At 31.9% G+C, this 23,387-nt stretch overlaps 2 protein-coding genes across 8 annotated transcripts in view; one reads left to right on the top strand and one right to left on the bottom strand.

Moving 5' to 3' along the window:
- The window catches only part of LOC131928124 (MYCBP-associated protein), a 29,154-nt gene extending 24,802 nt beyond the window's left edge, over positions 1-4,352 (top strand). For 2 of the 4 annotated variants that reach the window (XM_059284057.1, XM_059284058.1), the window contains 7 exons: positions 177-290; positions 748-869; positions 964-1,070; positions 1,417-1,485; positions 2,854-2,933; positions 3,327-3,560; positions 4,070-4,351. In XM_059284057.1, the coding sequence (XP_059140040.1) occupies positions 177-290; positions 748-869; positions 964-1,070; positions 1,417-1,485; positions 2,854-2,933; positions 3,327-3,560; positions 4,070-4,183 (840 nt within the window). In that variant the 3' untranslated portion in view covers positions 4,184-4,351. Of the gene's footprint in view, positions 1-176; positions 291-747; positions 870-963; positions 1,071-1,416; positions 1,486-2,853; positions 2,934-3,326; positions 3,561-4,069 lie in introns of all 4 variants that reach the window. The other 2 variants (XM_059284060.1, XM_059284059.1) reach the window with 2 other exon arrangements.
- Positions 4,353-4,650: 298 nt separating this feature from the next.
- On the bottom strand, positions 4,651-23,354 carry LOC131928121 (paired amphipathic helix protein Sin3b). 4 transcript variants are annotated; one of them, XM_059284051.1, is made up of 30 exons: positions 23,319-23,354; positions 20,232-20,280; positions 20,010-20,131; positions 19,543-19,705; positions 19,085-19,257; positions 18,504-18,705; positions 17,910-17,993; positions 17,058-17,294; positions 16,828-16,914; positions 16,551-16,706; positions 16,265-16,429; positions 16,034-16,114; positions 15,695-15,813; positions 15,457-15,587; positions 14,948-15,045; positions 14,706-14,822; positions 14,419-14,576; positions 13,993-14,073; positions 13,268-13,451; positions 12,741-12,858; positions 12,406-12,519; positions 11,877-12,091; positions 11,304-11,484; positions 10,729-10,898; positions 10,076-10,258; positions 9,074-9,246; positions 8,197-8,351; positions 7,657-7,965; positions 7,162-7,292; positions 4,651-7,048 (listed from the first exon to the last, which is right to left on the bottom strand). In XM_059284051.1, the coding sequence occupies exons 2-30, from the start codon at positions 20,256-20,258 to the stop codon at positions 6,788-6,790; spliced, it is 4,395 nt and encodes a 1,464-aa protein (XP_059140034.1). In that variant the 5' UTR covers positions 20,259-20,280; positions 23,319-23,354; the 3' UTR covers positions 4,651-6,787. The 4 variants fall into 4 exon arrangements, with proteins under 4 accessions (XP_059140034.1, XP_059140037.1, XP_059140035.1 ...); XM_059284054.1 differs by having other exon boundaries at positions 17,910-17,945; XM_059284052.1 differs by lacking the exon at positions 23,319-23,354 and adding an exon at positions 22,962-22,981.
- Positions 23,355-23,387: the final 33 nt, after the last annotated feature.

Genomic DNA, 23,387 nt, shown 5'->3' with positions numbered 1-23,387 from the left:
GTTACATTAAAAACAGAAAAACACATCAAATTAAAGAACACTGAAGCAAATTGTGTCAACATTTTATTAATTTACAACTTTATAGTTATTTAGTATTTATAATTTGTAATGAGAACCCTTTTTGAACCACTAAATTGATTACATAATCTAAAGAATAATCACATTTACTTTACCAGTTGCAATACTCTCACGAGCTTGTTTCACAACTGAAAGATATTTATAGCCAGCTGTTTGATGAAGAGCTCCGTGCTGAAAATGTTTGGAGTTTAAGCATAGCAGATCTACAAGAGGTTTGTTTTTTCTGACTGCTTAAAAATGTGTGGGGATACACATTTGTTTTTTTGTAAAACATAAAGACCTGTAAAATATGATTATCTTGATAATCGAAGTTTTTTTTTAATCCATTAAAATAATTATTCCTCTTTTAAAAAAAAAATTTAATTAAAGATTACCCATAATTTTTCGTATGACCCAAAAAGTTATTAAAAACAAAGTATTCCACTGCTAAAAATAAAAATTCTTTATAGATTAAGCATAATTTCATATGGCCCAACTAGTGATTAAAAACTGGGACTTCAACTCACATCTCATATACTTTGTGAGTAAAGCAGAATTTTGAACAAGAAACATAACTCAAAGCATATGAGTTATTGTTCTTTCCTATACTTTGTTAAACCAAATGCGTAGGCCTACAACATGTTTCATTAATACAGTTTATAGGTTCTAATGGACAATTTTCCTCCCCAGAGTGTTATGGAATTAGAGGATGATGAGAAAAGAGAGAATTTATTGCAGCAGATGAACTTAATCGTTGGAAAATTAACTTACATTCCAGCAAAGCCGCTCCCTCAACAGACCTACGGCATAGGGTATAAAAAATATTTTAAAGTAGGGCCTATAAAAAAATTTAGAAGATTAAGAAACATAGATAAACGAAGGCCTACATTAATGTAATGTTTTCAGATATCGGATTCTCCAGGAAGCTATAGATAAAATAGTTAAAGAGTCTTCACATTTGAGACAAACCCTGGGACTCCCAGGTAGAGAGGATGACACAGGCAAAGATGGAAGTAAGAAGACTCGTTTAACTTTCATATTTTACACTCTGTGCTGTAAAAATGTATCTGGTTACTTTAACTGCGAAGATAAAATCAATTAAGTGAAGCTAATTGCAAAAGTTTGAATGTGCGTTGTTGTTTGGCACTGAATTCACTTTTTAAAAATGCATGATGCCAACTAAATGCTTAACAGTGTTCAATTTTCTCTACTCTGTTTTGAATAATTATTTACACTGTACACTTGAATAATTAAAAATCATTTATTGTTAAAATAAAATAAACTATTGACGTAAGAACTTTACAGTTTATAACATATTTTAAAATATTGTTCATAAATATGCTGTATTTCTGCGAGTAGTTCAAACACCAAGTGGAGCTAATCCAGATCATTTACATGAAGATAATAATCCACCTCCACCACCTGCTGGTAGGATCTGTAGAACAGGCTAGCTAGAGATAACTCTAAACTTCCTTTAAAAAAAAGTAGCTCTCCTTAATCAAAAGTAGAAAATCAAATATCCTTAATATTATCCCAAAACTAACCCAACCTAAATCAGAATTTCATGAAATATTCTTAGAATTTATTTCTTTCCTGCTTTTTTTTCTATCTCGTCTGCTAATAACATTTTCCTCCAAAATTTCCTGCTATAATCTATCAACTATCCAAAATTTTATCCTGTGTGTATTGCTACTTCAGTTGGAATTGCTTAAAAATAGCAACATTTATTACTTTATAAAGGTTTTACATAGTAAAAGTATATGTATTAAAACATCTTTATTCAAAGTTTATTTAAAAAAAAATAATTTCGTTAACCACATTAATAATTTAAGTTGACTCAAATACACCTATATTTCTTCAAAGTATTAAGATCTATATTTCATTAGCAGATTTATATAATTTCAAAACTTTACTTAAATAAAACAATAGGTTACTTATAGCTTAACAGTATTGTATATGTAATCCATTCTTTTCCTTTTATAGAATTTATTGTTCAGTTTTCTTTAGTGAAACAGTACTATGTAAAACAACTTGAGTAAATGCTTATAACATAACTAAGCCAATCTTTCAATTTTCTTAACATTTTAAAAACAGAACGTCTGAGAAAGAGTGAGTTCACTTCTTTCATGTTTTTTAAATGTTTATTAACACTTGAGCACAAAATACAACAACCAGAACTGAAGCTGCTTTAATACTGGTGTTGTATTTTATCAACATTTATTATATTTTTGTCTCACGTATGGTTTTATAAAACACTGCACTTGCTAAAACAGGCGGAAACTATTTCTTAAAGAGTAGTGTTGTAAATAAAATACATTATTATAATTTGTATAAAACACATGTTAATCAGTAATTATTATCAATGGATTTAATAGTTATGTGAATTTAAAAATCTACTAATTTTCATTTAAATATTTTTTTAATGTAATTTATGTAGTCCACTTTTTTGGTTTGTATTTCTATTTATTTTTCAGTATATTTGCCAAATATTTTTCCTTTAATTATTTGCAACCTTTAGTTAAAATATAACACTGCTTTCTATTAAGCTACCAATGTTTGTATTTTATCCACTATTCAGCATTATCCAATATTTAGCATCAGCAATATTAAGCATTCCATTTTTCTTCGCTATAATTACTTAATTAAAAGATTGTTTTTTAGAATTATAAACTAGGCCTACTGTTGTTTATGTTCTTAAATCCCATATAATATTCTTGGTAAAATAATATATAATTACTGTAATGTCCTCGCATGATTATATGAAACGAGAATAAACTTTTAACACTTGGTTGCCAGATGATGGTCGTAAAAAGGGTTCTAGCAAGGCCTCACAAGGTAAAGCAGCAGGAAAAGATGTGAAAACTTCTAAAACACCTGTAAGTCAACATTTTGTAAAAAAGGGACCACAGACAAATAACTTAACGTTTAATTTAATAATTTAGGGGTTTATACCCCTTCCCCTAAACCTGCAATGCCTACATCATTGTTAGTATGGTTTTCCATAGCCATGTTTCAACATCCTACCATGCTTCTCATAACAGTGTGAAATAATAGCATGAAAAATTTGAAGTCATTTTTGTTTGACATGGCATTTCAAATTCTGTCCTGGTTAAGTGCTCAATGAAAGTTCAATCCTGGACCTGAGTCCTTAGAACATATCTGAATCTACCCAACTTTAATGGGTACCTGGCTGTTCAAAAGCATACCTCTAAATAATAAAAATACCAAAGAAAAAATATGAAAATTAACTCTAAGAATCTTGTCCTCAGACTGGGAAAACTGACCCTAAAGGTAAAACCCCACCATCACCTGCACCACCTGGAAAGAAAGCTCAAACACCTGTTAAAGTAACCCCACCAGCACAAGCCCCACCTCAGACACCTCAAGCAGTACCGGGGACGCCCCCTGGTGGAAACCTTGACCCCATTCCTGCCAATGGAACACCTGCTGTTGCAGAGTTATCTCCAGTAGAGAAACTGTATAAAGAAATTTTTGCTTCCCAGGTAAATCTTTCCATTTCTTAAAGATTTTAAAAATATTTTTTGGTATTTTATCACAGTTTTTATCAGTTTCCCATAAAACTGTCTTTAAGGCAATTTTTGAGGACTTTTTCAGGGATATTATATTATATAAATTAATGTAAAATTAGTTTTGAAGAATGATCAAATTAAATTTGGTGAAACATTTAAGAAAATAATATATTTAATGAAAAAATAAATAAAAAACAAAGGTAATTATAGAGCCAAAGCCTAATGTTATACTTTTGTAAAAACTTTTAAAAGCTGGCATGTAATCCTTAATATCAATTTTTTGTGTGAAAATATCAAATTTTTCATTCTTTACCAATACTACTCATTCCAAATTCTTCAAAATTTAAAAAACAATTAAATAAAAATAAAACCAACTGAAATATAAAGTTTTCTATATTTGCTTTTGAGTATAGAACTAAATAATTCATGTAAATCATCACTGTAGTGCATGAAATATCTTTTTTCTCACATAAAACTTGTAGGTTTACAACATACTAGGAGATACGCTAGACAGGATGGATGTGATGTTGAAAGCTTTTAGAGAAGTCAACCAGGAAGAGCTTGAGTCCTACAGTAAACACCTCTATGCCCACTAAACACAAAACTTACTGAGGCTATCAAGATTTTTATGAAGTTACTGTATACAAGATTTATAAAAACTTTTTTTTTTCAGTTGGTGTAAATTACCTATTGTAAGACAAATATTAAATGCATAGGTTTTAGTTTTTGAAAGACATTTTATCAGTGACATTGAATGTAATTTTTGCTTATCCAATTTTATCTGTAAAAAAATAAATTATCTTATTCAATTATGTTTCTTTCTTTGACTATTAATCATTAACAATCCTAAGGAATCCATCATGGGAAGATTTTTGGGCTTTCGGAGCAGTACCCAATATTATCTCTCACAATGCCAAGATATTACTATTATTTAACTTCAAGCTTTAAGGGTTTGACAGATTTGTTAATTTGACTGTAAATAAGTTGACAATGTGAATAATGGAACAGATATTTGGACCATTCAACAAAAACAGCAGTATGGAAAAAAAAACCCAAGAAAATAAATGGTGACATTTTTATTTTATGTTTCAGACTAAATCTATTATGATGACAAAAGACACACAAATAACAAACATTTTAACAGTAAATCATATTGAGAAAAATGTATCATGAATTTGTACAGTGTCATTTTAAATACATGTTTAAATTTAAGGAGGAAAAAAAAACATGAATGAGCTAAGTATGGTGATCATCAAATATGAAGAACAGAATGCAGATAAATGTACTTACAAAAATAAAACACTTAAAGCAAAACAAAACAATTCCCAATAGTGATTTTAGATTAAATAGTCTAAATACCATCGCAGCATAAAATTTACTTTGCTATAATGATAAATGTTAGGCATTTTAAAATGTAACAGTGATTCCCAAAGTGCAGTACATTTATAGTATTTTTTATTTTATTTATAAAATATATTCAGTCCAATGACTTGAAAAAGTAAATGAAATTGCTAAAATGACCTAATTTAAGTCATGGGAACAGCTACACCAGGGAACCACTGTTAGGATAAATGTACATATAAATGTTCATAAAAACAAAAAAAATGACCTTATAGAAGAAACAATGATAAATAAATGTTTTAGATCAGGTTATTCACAAATGTATAAAATATAGTTGCCACATTAGAACAGTGATGATAGTAGAAGATGGGTATTTCAAGAATAGAAAAAATTACTGTGTAGAAAATGTAACAGATTTTGGATTGCTATTTATATATTTAATGTAAAGAAAGATGATTTAAAAAATTTCTCAGCCCTCCCCAGTTTGACATTGATAATTAAATGTATTTTCTAGTTTATGAACAAATTTTACATCTAGGCAATACTTCCAGTAGCAGAAATGCCACTAAAATATACCACCAAGCATCTTTCTTTGTTTTGTACAATGGTTTTGTATCTCAGCTTTAGCGCAATAGACAAAAAATAATTCAGAATATGTACTTTGATGAGAGCGTAAACCAATATACAGTTGCTAAAACATAATCAACATTATAGACAGTTTAAAAAAAAAAGCTAAGCTTAATAAGTTGAAAGTGAGGAAGATATTTGTTTTGAAAAAATTTTGAATTGTGTCTTAACCCTTGTTCTGGCAAATTACTCAACCATGGGGCATCCAAATGAGCCAGGATAACTGTACAAGAAAGGGTTAATTAGATTTTTTTAAAAATCAACAAATCCATGTTATGATACCTAGAGGCAGTGCTTTCCAAGAAACTGCTGTTTAATAAAAACAAATTAAAACTTAATAACAGATACAACTTTCTAAGATTTAAGAAAAAAATTCCCCAGGATACGTGCCATAAGTAGAAGTTTGATCAAAATTTATAAACCCAGATTTAGCTCCCTTAAGATGCTTAAATTCAAGTTTTTTTACTTCATTATTCACACACTTTACAAGCTATTAAACACCATAAGCTGGGAAATGTAATGACTTAATACCTTATCTGTTAGCCCACCAAAAGAGTTTACATTACAAAGTTAATAAATAGCTTCAGAATAAGAACCATCAGATCTAATGAAAGATTTAAGAAAAGAAGTTAACAGAATAACAAATGCATCGGCTAAATGTTTAAAATACTGATATTTGTTTCATTAAATTTTAGTATTTAATGGCCCACTCTAAAGTTTAAAAAACTATATGTACAATGTGCTAATTCATTTCATGACAATTTTATGTAATAAAATGCCTTATTTACTTTAAACATTGGATAACTTTTAAAACTAATGTATAGAATTTCAACAGTTTGGATTCATAACATTTCTTATCAAATGAAAACACTGCATGATGAGCTTGTAGGCCCATGAGTATGTCTATTGACTGTAGAACCATTACAATGGACTGCCGTAGATAAATTCTTTCACTTCTCTGATTTCGCCAGATCAGAAGTTGTTTCAGTTACCATTAACAAATGTCAACCATGGGCGGATCCAGGGGAGGTGCAGTGGGGTGGTTACCCCCTCCCATTAAAAAAATAACAGGCGCATAGTCCAAAACAAGTTCACACTGTTTTGGATATGCTAACTAAATTTCCTACCAACAAGTATGTATATATATATATAAATATATAATTATTTATACATATAAAACCATATAAATTTGCCACTAGTACTTTATTCCAGATCCGCCCCTGAGATCAGATTCAGTTGTTAGAAGACGGCGATGTCCGTCCTGACCCCGGGACCACCCAGTCTACGGAATATTTCTTGAAGACTCTGTAGGGAGTCTTGTCGTACTGCTCAATTTCCACAACAGAGGTGTTGTTGGACCTGCTCTCTGTGGCCAGACCCATCAGCCACCTCTTGCAGTCTTCTACCTGGGCAGTGGTCACATTTCGACTAAGCCAAGGCTCTGTCCAGTTCTGCATGTTCTTATATTTTCTCTGAGTCACTTGTTTATGACACTGCAAAGATACAAAGAAAAAAAAACTATCAATAACTGTCAATGAAATTTGCAATTAATTGAAATTTCAAAACCCCGTAAAGAAAAATTACATAAGATAGCAATAAGTCTTACAGCATTTGTCCGAGCCAAACGCCCTTGCTTGTACATGACTTGGCCAGTGTTCTTGACAAACATATGGTGGTAAGAATTGTGTGGGAACTTGATGCTTGTGTTATCTACACTGTGGACACGTCTTGCTAAACCTGAAACATAACAAGAAATTTACTTTAGAACTTCATAAGAAAGGTATTAAAAATTGTTTTTGCTACCAACTTAATTGTTTTTAAGTTTACAGCTAAATTTGTCTCCATTTATAACAATCAATAAAAAATTTGTTATCACCAGAACAGCATGTTTTGCAAGAAGAATATTAAATTTATCAATTTAAGAAAAGATTAAAATTTTTACTTTTGACTTAAATTATTAACTAACTGAGAAGTATATTTTGGAGAGATAAGCCACCATGAGTATTTGTTTTAAATCCTCTAAAAGTAAAACTTTTTTTTTTTTTTGTTTTTAACAAGTGGACTGTAAATTTTTTTTCAAGTGTAAAAAAATAATAATTACCATCTGGCGAAGCACCAATTTTTTTCCTTTTACTTGAACTTTCCAAGCCCTTCTCATCATCATCCTCGTCATCACCCAAACCTCCATCGCTCTCTGCGCCTCCTCTTTTATCATCATCATCGTCATCATCATCTCCACCATTGGGTGTTCTGTTGGCCCTGGCTAAGGCTGCAGCATCATCTATATTTTCATCATCATCCTCATCCCCTCTGTCCGCAGGTTTCTCAGAGCCAGCCTCAGCAGGTGCCTTGAGTTTTGCCTCATCTCCTATTCCAAATATTTGTTTCTCTACTTTCTCTTTCAGGCTTTCTGATTTTTTTATAAACAATGAAAGCATTTTAGAAACAATAAAATTTTTTTTATTCCAAATAATTTTAATTAGAATAGGTGATTACTCTCGTGATTCGGTTTTTGAGTAGTGACATGGAGAAGCCAGCATTTATTTTAATACAAAAAAAAAAAAAAAATAAACCCCACAAAAAAACAACAACCCAACAGCAAAAAACCAAGAATTCCTCAATATCAAAAACTGAACTGTACCTTTTACTCCATTCTCTCGTTTCCTTTTATCCTTATTATCCCCTTTCTCTCCTCTCTTATTTCCCTCAGCATCTTCCTCATCTTCATCTTCCATTTCCTGTTTGATTTTATGATGCTTTTTAAAGTCATCCCAGTCAGGGTTCCTCTTTTTGTTTCTGTAGAAACAAATATTAAATATATTTCAAACGCAATACATTTTTTCTACAACTAGCATCACCTTTATGTGGGTATCTGAGATGGCTAAAGATGTTTTGTTCTCAACTGAGAAACTAAAGGTAGATGATCAATACAACTGATTGTCAGAATCACAGAGTTTATTTTACAACAGAAACATTATAGCTCTATCTTACCAATTATAATAACTGGTAACTCTTTAAAAAAAAACAGTTGATGGTATAAAGAGACTTTGGCCTACCAATAAATCACAAGTTCTTTAATTTGTTGAGTATAGTTAATCTCAATCAACATGCTCTATGTGTGGCTTAGAGTATGTGAAGAGTTATAGTGATGAGTATTTGCTTGTAAATTAGGGTCAGCTGACCAAAAGTGATGTGATAGATCAGTGGTTACCAAACTTTGAGTGGTGACCCCCTTTAACAAAAATTAAGTGACCCGCGACCCCCAAGGAATTAAAAAATCGAAATTATAAGGAAATTTATAAGGACTAAAGTAAGGTTTTCTTGTAGACTTTCTCTATACTTTCAGTCACTAGCTGAGTTAGTTCAAGTCAGAAGTTTATTAGCTGTGCCAGATAAAGCAGGTTGCGAGTCAGTTCAAATAGGGTATTGTAAGATTAAATTGTATTTTTCTGTGGCACATCAGACATCCCCCCCCCAACACACTCATAGTCACACTAACTACAAGACAAATGACATACCTGATGAGATAGATTGGTCTACTGTGGCCAACTCTATGGATGAACTCTTCATTCTTTTTGGTAGCAGAGTACTCATGTAAATAAGAGGACCAGGCACTTGTTTCTTTCACAGAGTCATTGGACTCTGGTGGAGGGTCTAGCATATCTATTTCCATTTGCGCTGTTAAGCTTCTCTGTATGGCAAGTTAAAGAAACAAGACAAATATTTTTACAAGTATATATGATAACATCCTGAGGAATTTTTTTTCTAGCTTAAAACAAATTTTACTTTATTATTTATTAATATGCACAATTTATGTATGCATGCTAAGTAATAGTATTGTGTAAGTAGAAATTGAACTGTATTAACTATTCAAATAAAATATTTAAAAATAAAATAGTGAGTTCAGTTCACTGCATCTGAATTCATATTTTAAAGAAAATGTTTTGCTAGTTGGCATGAGCATTTCTTAACTAGCAGTACATTTGGGTGACTAGTTTGAATAGATTTTTTCCTTATAGCAATTTGTGTAATACACAGCTTGTATATATTTATACCAGATGTTAAAATATTGTTTTATTTAATTCTAACATATACAAAATGTATCTGTTGTACCACTTAGAAATGGTCAATATTTGATATAAACATTGTTTTGTTAGTTCCTTTCTAAAAATTTCCATCTGCTTTTATTTTCTAATTTGCATAATATTTACATTTTTAAAAATTTGATTTGTCTCTATAAGATAATTTAAGTTTTTTTTCCTGCTTTAGTTTTAAGTTTGAATGTACTCAATCTCTGAGATAAAAAATACCTATAGCATAAGAACCAATCAGTTACTAAAATGTAATTTTTAAAAAGATATATTGAAGATATAAACATTTAATTTATTCCATGCCTCGTTCATATTCACTTGCAATTTAACTTTAAAAGCTATTCATGCCATTTCTGTGTGACTGCAACTTGTAAATCAAGCAACATTTTTGTTTTACTCAAAATTAAATAACATTTAAAGACAACTTACAATGATGAACTGGAAGGGGTTGTCATCCAGTAGAATGACCTCTGCCTGTCTAAGATAGGCCTGCTCAAGTGTGTTTCTCTGGTGTCTGGTTGCCCAGCGTCCACCGGCGCCACCTTTGTCTTTCTGTTCATCAAACAGTTTGGCCAGTCTGGAGGGCATGTCATCTATCACCAGGTGCTGGACCTGGTCAAATCAGTTGGTGATAATCAAAGCAGCAAACAGAAACAAGGCAAACTGGCTAGTTAATATAAACCTGAACGCTAAAGTAACTCATTTAAACCTGGCAGTCCAAGGGACATAAAGTAGAACTCACCAGTTTCAGTGACATCGACATATAAAGGGATAGTGTGGTCAGTTCTATTGCTCAACCTCCTTTACTTTCCCTAACATGAGTCAGGTACACATCAGAGCTGGGTAGGCTCAGGGACATCCTACATACCACCCAAGCCAGGGATCCGAACTTAAGACATATGGGTTAGCAGTCGTGCACTCTAATATCAGACGCTGCCGTCCACAAACATGAAGACAGCACACTAACAAAAAGACAAACTACAAACACAAGAAGAAAAAAAAATGGCATACTAAAACTGACAGAGGTTAACAACAAAACAAGCACTGTAAGACTGAAAAATAATAAAGACAATGAACAGTACCTGTCTAACAATATTCTGTACAACTTTGTCCATAGTAAACAACTGATATGCCTCTATGCCAAACATCTCTCTCATGGTATCTTCATACTGGCTGGACTCCATGTTACCATCTAAGACAGCTCGAATCATTTCAAGGAAGTAGGAATAATAATCTTCCACTTCAACTTCCACTGAAAAAAAAAAGACATGCAAATTTCCAAATGTACTTCTCAATAAATAAAAATATTTAAAAAAAAAAGATTACAATATTCAGCAACTAAATGTTTTCTTGTGCCCACACTGAAATTTCGACCAAGGGAAATAACCTTTTCTTAAACATACTTTTATCTCAATTATATTTTGCCAACTCACCCAGAATCAGCTATTTATTTAAAAATTTTTTTTAATTTGATTTAGTGTTAGTTAATTTTAAATGTTAATTTTCAAACAATTACAGATATCTAGCAAACTAGCTAAAGCTCAAACACTTTTTGCTCCAAATATAACATGATGATCTCACAAAACATGCTGTGGTTTATCATCCCCTTAGAATATTCAAAACAAAAACTGAAAAAATAAAAATCAAGTGAACTCACATGGTGATCGTAAACGCAGAGCTAAAGCTACTGACTCTTTTCTCTCCTTCTTTGTTATTGCCTCCTCCTGGATCAATTTTTGCGTCAAGGAATAGGCTTTTAGCAGACGAGCACACAAAATTTGATGCAAACGTAAAAATATATACCAAGTTGAATTGCAGTAAAACAATGTGTAGCGGTCCTGAAAAGGAAAAAATAAAAGTTAATATACATATGAAAATATTTTAAGAAACTCAATTTTTTTCTTATTGATAATTTAGGCCTACATGCCAGCAATTAAAGGAAGGAAGAAGTAATAATTTTGAAAGAAAAAAAAAACAAATGATTTATCAGCAAATAAAAAGTTTGAAAATGTTTAGCAAGTAGTGTTACAGGCTTAAACTTTAAACAATGGTATACAAGGACAAGCACATTATTCACTTCAATTGTTATCTAGTTACAAACAACCTATTGTAAATTGGAAACGAGTGGTTTAAATTAATGATCATCAGGTATGTTATCATTAGTCAGTCTTGGAACACCAATATAGACCAACTTTAACATTTGGCTAAGTGAAAGTTTTTACATTCTTACATTGTCATCCTCATTTTCAGTTCCAGGTTTCTCAGCTTTCTCATCATCATCATCCTCTTTCTTTCCACCTTTGCTGTTCTCTTCTGGTTCATGCTTTATTCCATTCATTTTTTTCTTTTTGTTGTCATCTTCCTCAGGAGCTGCCTTATCTTTTGCCCTTTTGCTTGTCTCTGATGTACGCTGTACATTTACTTCATCCTCGTCAATATCCATCTCTGAAACAATTACATTTGATAACATTATTTTTAAGCTTTAAATTAAAGACATAAAAGAATATCCCCTAGTATTTTAATGTTGAAAAAAGCGACAAATAGTAAAATTCCCTTTTCGAACTTGAAGGTCGATAGGGCAAGTGGAGTTCACTGTGACCATGGCATATGAAGGTCAGCACTTAGCCAGCCGTCTTTATTTTCAAGACTTTCAAGTTAGCAGTCTAGTGCGCTACTGCTAGGCCACTCTCTCCCCAAAGTGACAAATAGGCCCCCAGTAAACAATAGGTAATTTTAACAAATGCGAATATTTTACATACCCTCATTGACATCCCCATCGTCATCACTCAGTTCTCCTCTGGGTGCAAAGAATAAATCAGGAACAAAATGTTTAACAAGCTGCTTGATACGACTTTTGGCTTCTTTATCTACACCTGGTTGGGGGTTAAGAAAATACATTAATAAACAAGCTGTTCTTAAATATCTTACAGGTAATCAAGGGAAATAACAAACTTCAGTCATTAGAATAATCTGAAGGAAAATTTCACACAACAAAACTACACCTAAATATTTCCTTACACAATATTTCTTTTAACAGAATTATTATAATTTAGTTTTATAGCATTCATTAAATTTATATAAAACTTTTTCTAACCTGTCTGTCGTTTAACATGATGAATAATGAGATTGCCAGCATCTTCAATCAATGAACGATCTTCATAAACAAATGTAAGCATAGGGCCTTGTGGAGGGGTCTCTTCACTATCAGCTCTCTAATTTATAATGAACAAAAAATCAGTTTCTGTACAATATGAGAAATAGTTCAGTAGTTCAGCGAGTAAAGAGAAATGGTTTCTCTGCATGAAGTATGCTTCAAGTGTATTAGCTTCAAAATATGTTAGCAGCTATAGTACTATAATGCATTTTAAATTACGTTGAAAAGACTCATTGTTAAACAAAAAGCAATGTATAACAACATTTTATCAAGCAGCTAAAACAAAAGATTATGTGACTGAAAATAGCATCACCAAAGACCTTTGTTAGGCAGACTATATACTGTGTTGTTTGACCTTTCACCCCAGAAATCACAATGATCCATATCAGAGCTTAAATATCCTTAAAACCTGTGGTTACACTGAACCATGTAATGAAAAGTACTCAATAATTGAGAAGAGCACTCACTTCATCATATATAGTCTCAATCTGGTTCAGGAGTGATTTCCCCCTGATGGCCTTTATATCATGTTGTTTGAAGTTAGCACACTGGTGGTCAAGAGACTTGAGGTAGAATTTCTCATTCTGTTCTTTCCACAATTTGTTGAACTGTTTCTGTGCTTCTCGCCACTCTTCATCTTTTGCCTTTAACCTGCAATAAACAAAAAAGTGCTCTCTATTTACAAGTAAACAAGAAAGTAAAATAATTTTATAGTTATTGAGTTTCTATGGCATTTTATGGCTAGTTCAATAGGCAGCCAGATTTATTTTCGGTAATTTAGGCAAGGTACCCATTAGAGCTGTGGGAGGAGATCAGAAATGTCTTACATAAAATGAACTGCAATCTACAAGTTGACAAAGTCCTAATTTAAAAAAAATAAAACTTGATGCAAATTTTCTAAATACAGAGAATTTTACAAGATAAACAGCAGACTGTTTTGAATATTTTAAGGCAGTGGTTCTTAACCTGGATCGCTCAAACTCCAGGGGTTTGGTGAGTCAGTCTCAGGGGTTCTGAAGTCAAGACACACACCCGACTCATAAGATTCACGAGTGGACTTTGTCAGTGCAGACGATTTAACTATTAATAAGGGTTCAACGAATGTGCATATGAAACTGGTGGAGTTTGGTACCTTCAAAAAGGTTGAGAACCACTGTTTTAAAGAATAAATTTAATAAGAAAAATAGCTCACCTTCTTAGCACCAAAGGCACAGCCACCACGGGGTTTTTCTTCAGACCTTCAATTATATCTTGGGCTTTGTCACCATAGATTCTGTTCAAAGCAGGAGTATAATCATCATTAATTGTAAGAAAACAATAAAAAAAAAACCCATAGATTCTAATCAATACTGAAATATTGTCATCATAAATTGTATAAAAACAATACTGAACACTATTATATCTTGCACTTTGTCACCGTAGATTCTGTTCAAGCAAAAATATAGTCATTAACTTTATGAAAACAATACACAACACAAAACTATTATATCTTGTGCTTAGTCACAGCAAGTCCTACTCAATGCAGAAATATAGTCTATTTTTACTCTGCAACCTGACTACACTGTCATCTGTTCTTAAAACAGCCAAAATTTCACTATTTAAAAAAAAAAGAACTAACCTATGAATAGAATTTCTGTTAATGCAATCAGATGTGCCACCAAGGGTGTTGTCTAGTCTAAACTTTGCAGCTTCTTCTTGAGGCATTCTGTTCATCTTTTTGAGTACAGCTTCCAATGATTTGATGGTAGAGAAGTTGGTTTCAATAACATAATCAAGCTGTTTGAGAGATATAGATTCTTTTTAGTAAAATAGCTCTAAAAAAACCATGTAACAAATGGAAAAAAAAGCTTCAGTTTAAAACTCTAAAAGGGAAATCTTTTTTTTTTGTAGTTTGAGCAGACCAACCTCAAATCTTTCATCTTCACATTTGTAAATGTTTTCTTCATACTGTGTTTTACGTGATGTGACAAACGAGGAGTCTTCAGACCAAGTGGGAAATGATACCCACGTGTCATTAAGTACCTAGAAAATAACAACACAAAATAAATTGACCTAAGCATGAATTCATAAACTACTATATGGATTAATCCATTGTCAGGGTTAATAAATAGCATTTATTTTAAGCTAAAATCCAGATAATAACTTACCTCTTTACATAGAGAAGTGCGACCACTACATTTAGGGGGCACAAATTTGCTGGGAATGCCTCTGTAACTTGCTCCATATCTTTTACAGGTAGTAAAATCTGAAATTCAGAAATAAACATTGTAGTTGGGGGCATTCTAATTTTAAAAAAATAAATCTTGAGGTACATGTTAAACTTATTCTCATTTGAAAGCATGTGATAATTGGTACCAATTCTGATTTCAAATTTTAAAGCTGTAAAAATATTATTATCCATATTACAAACACAAAAAATAAAAATCAATAGATTTGTATAACTTTATAATTTTTACATTTAATTATTTTATGCTGGTCAGAAACAATAAAATAAGTTGATTAACAACAACATTTTTAAAATACAAACAAGACAAAAATAATTCGACTTCAAATGTTACTAAATTTACTTATCTTTTTGTTTTAATTGTACATTTTTTTAAACATCTTTATTTTTTTTAAAAATAGGGTGTAAAAGAGCAAAATGTGAACTACTGACCAATTTCCATAGCTAGCTCTCCACTTATCCTCTCTTTCTGAGCTGCACCATGTGGCACGGTCTCCACACCTCCTCCTTGCTCATTGACACCTAATAAATCTTTAAACTCTCTAAATAAATCAGGGAATTTTCTGGAGAAAAACAAATTATTCAAATTTTTACAATAATACTGAAACTAATTAAATTTTTTTTATACTAAGCAACATAATAAAAAACCTACAGAATTTCTGAGACTTACGATAAGAAAAAGCTGATGAGAGTAACCAGCTCCTGCTTTGTAACAATCTCATGGTTGAACAATACAATTGAGCGCAGAAAATTGTCATAAACTTCTTGGTGACGCAAAGCTTTCCGCACCTTATAAATGATATTAAAAATCAAAACTGTATTTTCTTGAAGGAATTAGTTATTTATGCAGAATAATTTTGGAGGCTTAGTAACTAACAAACACTAAAGCCTCAATTCTATTTCATTTCACAGGCTCGGCTCTAAATAAACACGTTAAAATATTTACAGTAATATAAATGTATACTGCAGTTATTACAAATTTTTAAATTTTACACAGTAGGCAACTTACCTTGTCAAAGAAAGCATACTCTGTAAGAGTTCCAGTTTTACTTGCATCAGCCAAACTGAAATCTTTGGGTACTCCTTTTTTCTGTATAAAAATAAATGTAACCAAAATCAACCCCCAAATAGCTTTGATGTAAAATATGCAAATCTAAGGTGCCAAATAGCAACAAGGGACCTAACCCAAAATCTAAACTGCATAATACTCTCCCCTTAAAGTTATAGTCATGGTACCAACCTTCACTGGGGGCTGGAAAGATGAAGCAGCCGCGGCAGTTGAAGCACTAGCTGGTCGCTTAACACCAGCTCCAGATTTGTTGGTCTGGGTTTTCCCGCTCGGATAGCCTCCAGGTTTCTTGACAGTTGAAGAGTGGTCGTTACGAACTCCAAGAGCTGAATCAGCCTAAAACAAAGATAACATTTCAGTGTTATTATTCATCAATAGTTCTCTTCAATTTATTACTATGATGCTAGTAATAACCAAAATGTTTCTTTTAAAAACATAAATAGGTCTATATACTCACAAATGAAGCAACCCCATAGTTGGAAGCTCCATTAGCATCAGGAAGAAACTGTCCAAATTCAGCTAACAAATCTTCTTGATGTTTAAACAAATTGGCAACTTGCTGGTACACCTCACTCTCTGTTAAAGGCTTGCTTGGGCCAACAGCGCCTCCTTGCTGTTAAATAACATGAATAAAGAGTTTTTAAATTTTACACAACATTTTTAAGGTAAATTTTGCAGAAAATCTGAAAAATAAATGTCTAAAATTGAATTGTTTTAAAACTAAAGAGACTTACATCTCTTGTTAACCTCTGTTCTTTTTGATAAGTGTGCAAAATCTCCAGGAATTGTTTGTAAATGTCTGGTTGTCCTTGGAAACGGTTCTGTAACAATTTTTAAATAACTATAAAAACTTGATTAAAAAATTGTTAAGTTTATGCTGACAAAAAGAAACTAGGATCTTGAAAGAACCAAATATAAAACTTTAGGAATCCTCACTTAGAGAAAATTTAAAATCAGCACACACCTTAATCTTATTAACATAATTGATTGCATGGTTAAACTCTACAGGCTGTCCTCCTTGCTGTTGTTGTTGCTGCTGTTGTTGCTGCTGCTGTTGTTGTGGCTGTTGAGGAATAGCTGGTCCTGATGGAGCAACTGGCTCAGCTTGTGGTCTTGGTGACTGGTGGTATGATCTATGGTCAGCAGCAGGAGAAGCCGACTGCGCTGTCAGGGCTGGATGATGGACTGGGTTTACTTTTTGCTGAAGATTTAAATCGTGTTCATTCAATGTTTAATGATGTGAATATTTACTCACACACAGAAATACAATTTTACAATGTTTAGATGGAAAAAAAAAACAACATTCTAGGAAGCCAAAAGCAAATTAAATGACATGGAACAATATGAATGAAAATACTTAATATGATTACTATAAAAAAAAAAACCACCCCATGTCAGTGCAGTATGATGACAAATATGTTTATACAGAACCAGGGTTGGAAAACAAACGAGCACTAAGTGGATAACAAAGGAATTAAACTTGTAAACCAGTATTATTAATAAAGGTAACATAATTTACTTAATTAGTGTGAAGTAGCAGTTGTTTTTCATCAAGAAATAATTTCTAATAAAACTTACGTTTCATTTTAGGTTCACAAAGCAGTTTGTGAACTATTAAAAGTTATCAATTAAATCCAAACTTGTATTTTTATCATCTGTCTTCCCAACAAAAACTACAGCTAAGGGAAATTCATGCTTCAAAATACTTTTGATGAGTCCATTGCATTTAATGCCAAACCAGCAAACAAAATAATTAAATAAATTGCTCGTGCCATAACATAATGGTTTAAAAAAATCCAATAAAAAACATACTTACCAAAGCTACATCCCAAATTGACATTCCTTGCTTTTGCTGTTGAAGTGAAGGAAAGGTGGGGGGAAAAATCATCTTTTTAGTTTTCTTGGTGTATAGAATGGCCAATGTTGTATTTTTACTTTATAAACCGTGATTAGGTGTTTCTCTTATTAGTAATGGCATACAAACATTTTTTGATAAAAGAATTTGTTTAATAAATTTTAAAAAGCCAAATTAATAAAAAGCCATTTAAAATGTTAAGAGAAACAACTGATTCATTTGGCACTTTAGCAAAATTTAAAGAAACTCAACATCATCTGTATCATATAAAATGAATTATTTACTTTTAGTAATAAAAAATATAACAATTTTAACTGGAATAAACAACATTAAATACTTCACAATAAACATGTACAAAACTTAATTCTTTTCTAAACAGTCACACAACATTTAAATGAAACTCCATGAATTAGGGGGGGCATGTGAAATAAAGGAGTGCTTTACTATTGAAGCAATCCCTCACCTTTCCCTCTTCAATCATACACATAAAAAGCACTACTTATACACATCAAACACTAAAATAATTTGTAAAAAAGCATTCACAAGTGCACTCACTCTATTTACACTGGACACTGCCTGGGACTGGGCCAAGGCTGCAATGGACATGACTTGTTGGCCAGGCTGATGAACATTAATGGTCTCACACTGGACTTCAATCTTGTACCCAGGAGGTAGGAAAGTGTTGAATCCTACAATCAGGTCACGGTGGCCATTGAATAGGTTTGAAACTCTATTGATGACACCTGGAGTATCAATGCTGTTAAAAAAAGAAAAAAGTGCTTGATTATTTTATACACGGCTAAAAAATAATTTTTATTTTGACTTTTTCAAACTTTTCCATATAAAATATTAAATAAACAATGTAGGCCCCTATGTACTTAAATTTCTTAATACTTAAACAATGGTCAATTTTAAGATAATTTATAAGGTGATCCCAATAGAAAGTTTTTTCCACCTAAAATGGTATTTGTTCAAGAAACATACCTTTTCTAAAACAGATAATTGAAAAACAATCAATTATACATGAAAAATAACTTTCATCTTTATATAATCATCAGTATGAAGTTATCCAAGAAATTGAATATTTCTAACAAAAGAAAAAGTTATGTCAAATATTCTAAAGAAAAACAACTCACGTTTGTGACTTGAATTCTTTCATAATATCCAAAAAGTCATTGTAAACTTGAGGCTGATTACCAAACTGAAGCTTCACCTGGTCTAGATAAGAGAGGGCGTCCTCTACTTTAAGACGCTGGCACTGCTGCTGTTGCTGTTGTTGTCCACCAGACATTGGTGGTCCTAGCATTGACTAGTAGTGAAAATAAAAAACATTTCTAAAATTATCCCTAAAAAACAAAATTGTTTCCAAAATGAATTGAAGGTATGAGCACAGGTTAGCAGTTTTGTTCAAATAAGTTCATAATATATTTTTGAAAATTAAAAAAATAAATACCAAGAAATCACTTAAAAATGTAGTTCATGGTTGATAAATTCGAACAAAGTCTCGAGTTCAAAACTAATAATTAAGAACGAAGAAGAAGAAAGAAGACTTAAAAATGTAAGCTTTAAAACTTGTTAGATTAAAAGAAATTACCTGGTTTACTTGGCTGGCAGAAATACCAGATTGATGGCCAGGTCCTGTCTGTGTGTGCAGTGACTGTGGCGTGGCGCCACCTACAGGCCCAGAGGCTCCTAAGCCTACTGCATGTGTTAGTGTGCCTGGCACTGTGCCATGATGGGCTCCAGGCTGATTTATCCTGTAAAGTAAAACAAGTGTATATTTAAACCAATGGAAGGAGAAACTTTTTATTTTTTCATACTCATTGAACTGACACAGCAAATGCAAACTTTAAATTCCAAAACATGCCATAACTATGTAAACTAAAATTAAGCCAGTGAAATTGTAAAATATTTACAGCCATTAAGCAAAGTTACAATTTACTTAATATTTTAAAATAAAACTCATTTATCCATCAGAAAAAAACAAAAATTGGATCTATAAAATCACACTGAGAAAACAAACTTAATTATTTAATACATAAATTCAGTTTATATACTTACTGATATCCAGGTATTGCATAAGGCATTCCAGTAGCTATTCCACTATCACTTACATCACCAAAGCGCTGGGCACTAGCAGGTATAACTCGAGATGGATATTGTTCACTGGGATTCACCCTTCGCTATAAAAGTTATTTTATGTGTATAATCATATGACATCAGACAAAATAACTTTTTTAAACTAACAATAACATTAAAAAGAAAGAGAAAAAAACTACTAACTTGAGTTTCTTCAATACGCCTTTGCATTTTATTTCCCAAATTTAATCACCTGAAAAGTATTTTTTTACAAATTTGAATTTTTGTGGCAAATTTTAAAAATTTCGAAATCATAATTATAAAATGTAAAAGTTGGTAAAGCTTTGGCCTATATTGAAAACTCTCATAAGCTGTAATGATTATTAAATTCCTACAGGACTAATAGGTGACCAAAGCCCTTATTTTTATTAAGCTTTCAGGTCAGATCATTGACATATCTCTGGTGAGGCAAACAGGTGACATTTTGAGTGGTAGTCTTGGACCCTGTCTAACAATACTGTTGCAGTCTTTACATTAACTATTTATCTGTATTCTCATTAAGGCTGTGAAATAACACTATGTTAAATATTGCAACTTCAGACCAATACCCTTGTAATGAGCAATGTTTCAATTTATAATCACCTAAGTTTAAATTGTAACCTATAGCTATTACTGAATACAGGAAATATAAAAAAAAACTTTATAACAACAAGCTAATAAAATTAAGTTAGCTTTCTTTCATAGAAACTTTGGTCACTCATGAGACCGTTTACATATTTTACTAACAAAAGCTTTTATGAAAGAAAGCAGTTTAGTTTTATTATCTTATTTTCAGTGCATTTAAAAGCTTGTTAAGGGGTTGGCGTGGTCGAGTTGGTTAAAGCTCATGGTTGCTAAACTGACAAGTCTTGAATTTGAACCCTCTAGCAGATAAGGCTCGCTAGCTGGGGACAGCCACTCTTCTAGGAGAGATAACTCCAAAATCAAACAACTGCTTGCTTGTAGTTTGTTCTAGGTTGGACAAATACTATGGAAGCAAATCCAAAAAGAAAAGCAGGCTGAAATCGGAGTCAATGGCCTCAATGGCACATAACCAGTTGACATGTATACTTAATTGTGTTGGAGGGGATCCCTTTCAACACTAAAATTAAGAATGAAGAAGAAGAGAAGCTTGTTGCTATAAAGGTTTTTTATATTTGTTTTATTTTCTGCTATTTAGTGATTCCTAATTTATGACCTCAACACAATAAAAAATATTTGCTTTAAAACACCATCAGTAGCTAACGATATCGGAAAGACGATTATCTGCCTGTGAAAGTAGCCGTCCGTGACCATATTTTACAGACAACTGCAAGTTCTTGTTACCTCCCCTTAGTTTCAAATAATTTACAAACTTTATTTCTGCCCCTGATAGAGTTCACTAGATCGTGATTGTAAACTTTCTCATAAACCACAGCTCACCAGAAAGTTTAACGAAATCGCTACATTAGAAGTGGGTCAAAATTGAGTTACAACATTTGCCACAATCACAATCAAACGTTGGGAACTAAATAAAAGCTTGTAAAAAAATTTAAAAGGTATTTTGGACTACACATTAAACTCTGCAGAAATTATAGATTTTTAAATTACCGTGCAATGTGTTTTTATCATCTTTCTGATTTACCATTCTGATAAAAATATTTTTTTTGTTTTAATTTGAGGTTAATAATTTTTCAACATTGTTTGTAAGTAAGATTGTCTTCAATTTGTAGCTTATACAAAATCCAGTAAAATGGTTGAAACATATGGTAAAAGAAATAAATCAATTATTTTTCTGTTTATTGATAAAAAAACCAAACTAACACACAAGATGAACCTTTGAGGTGTTAAAAATATGCATGTTTTAAAATGTTTTTATCTCACTGAAATGCTGGGAATTGGCTGGTATTTTTAGTGAGTGTAGTATGTAATGCCTTTGCAAATATTAGTAGTATGGCTGGTTGCCAACAACAATACGACGTCCAGACCGACGTCCAGACCGGATGCATGATTTCCGACAATTTTTTGTCTTAGTTCCAGTGACCTTCTTAGAATTACTTTTTAAAATGTTTACCAGGAGCAAAATGGCGGGTTTTCATGATATAAAAACAAGCTATAGGCTGCAGGGCTAAATATGTCAGAAAAGCATTTTAAAATTTGCTTTGGAGAATGAAGGCTAAATTTAAAAAGTTAGTGTCATAAAAAATAATAGAACTTAGAAAATATCAACCTGGGGAGTACAAAAATGAATTGGAGGTTGTAGACTATGAAAAAATAAATCAAATAGGCCTATTGCATGCACTTTTTTTTTATAAGACAGTCTACATATGAATGACAACCACAATTTTTTAAAAAACATGACAGCTATTTGGTTCATTACTAGTGAGGAACTCGGTGCATAGCCAATTAAAAAGTCGAACCGATTTGTGGTTTGCCGTGGCCTCAAACGTAAGAGTGATATAACTTGTTGTTATGGAAGGGTGTGTTGTGCCCCAGCTGTGAGTGACAAATATTAAATCAAGTAATTTAGTTTAAAGCTAACTAAAAACCTCAAAAATTAGTGCCTAATGGATTAAATATGGGTGTTGTTTATTATTCAGTGGTCATGTTTAAATTGAAAATGGAGTTGAAATTTTAGATTTAGCGAGAAAAACTAGTGTTAGTTATGTTGGGCAGTTTGCAGCTTTTATTGACAGTAGCAGGTAGCTTCTTGACAATTTATAGACCAGGCCTATGTATCTGATAAAAAAAATAATAGGCCTAATAATTAGCCTAGATATCTAATAAATGAAAATTGGGTTGGTAAGCTAAGCTAAATTTTACAATTTTTAATCTAGAGTTAGCCTGTTAGAGTAGAATGGGTGACATTTGTAGAACCAAGCAGTTGGTTTTTAAATTAGATCTAGATCTACTAACCACTTAAATTACAATCTTTAAAAAGTTAAGACTAGATAGAACGAATCTAGTAGATATCTAAACATCTGAAGCTGGTGAAACTAAAACTAGACAAGAAGACTAAAAAGTTAAAAACTAACTAAAAAGACGTCCCGCTCTGTCTCTTTTCTTGAACTAACTGATGATGATAAGTGATTAGACAACGCTATTTCGCGAGGCATTATTGACTAGTTCCTAACAAGTAAAAACTGACTAATAGTCATTATTTTGAACACGTGATAGTTAAAAATATAAACTGGGTGTTTATATAAAAATTAAAATGAATTCAGATATCAAAATACTCGACTAAATCACCCAAAGCAGTCTACAAAATATTACCTTTCCGCCATACTTCTGAAAAATAAAGCTATTGGTACGTGCTAACTTTGAACTATTTTTAAAGAAATA

The sequence above is a fragment of the Physella acuta genome, unplaced genomic scaffold (assembly GCF_028476545.2).
Source record: "Physella acuta isolate Inbredline_101_S28 unplaced genomic scaffold, ASM2847654v3 ptg001465l, whole genome shotgun sequence".
Taxonomy (NCBI): domain Eukaryota; kingdom Metazoa; phylum Mollusca; class Gastropoda; family Physidae; genus Physella; species Physella acuta.
This window is presented reverse-complemented; position numbering and strand designations above follow the sequence as displayed.

Excerpts from the sequence above, each read along its gene's own strand:
- LOC131928121 (XM_059284051.1), bottom strand. The coding sequence starts at position 20,258 with ATGCAAAGGCGTATTGAAGAAACTCAA. Across the intron at positions 16,707-16,827 it reads AACAGAGGTTAACAAGAGAT|CAAGGAGGCGCTGTTGGCCC; the intron begins GTAAGTCTCTTT and ends GTTATTTAACAG. Across the intron at positions 16,115-16,264 it reads CTTTCCAGCCCCCAGTGAAG|AAAAAAGGAGTACCCAAAGA; the intron begins GTTGGTACCATG and ends ATTTTTATACAG.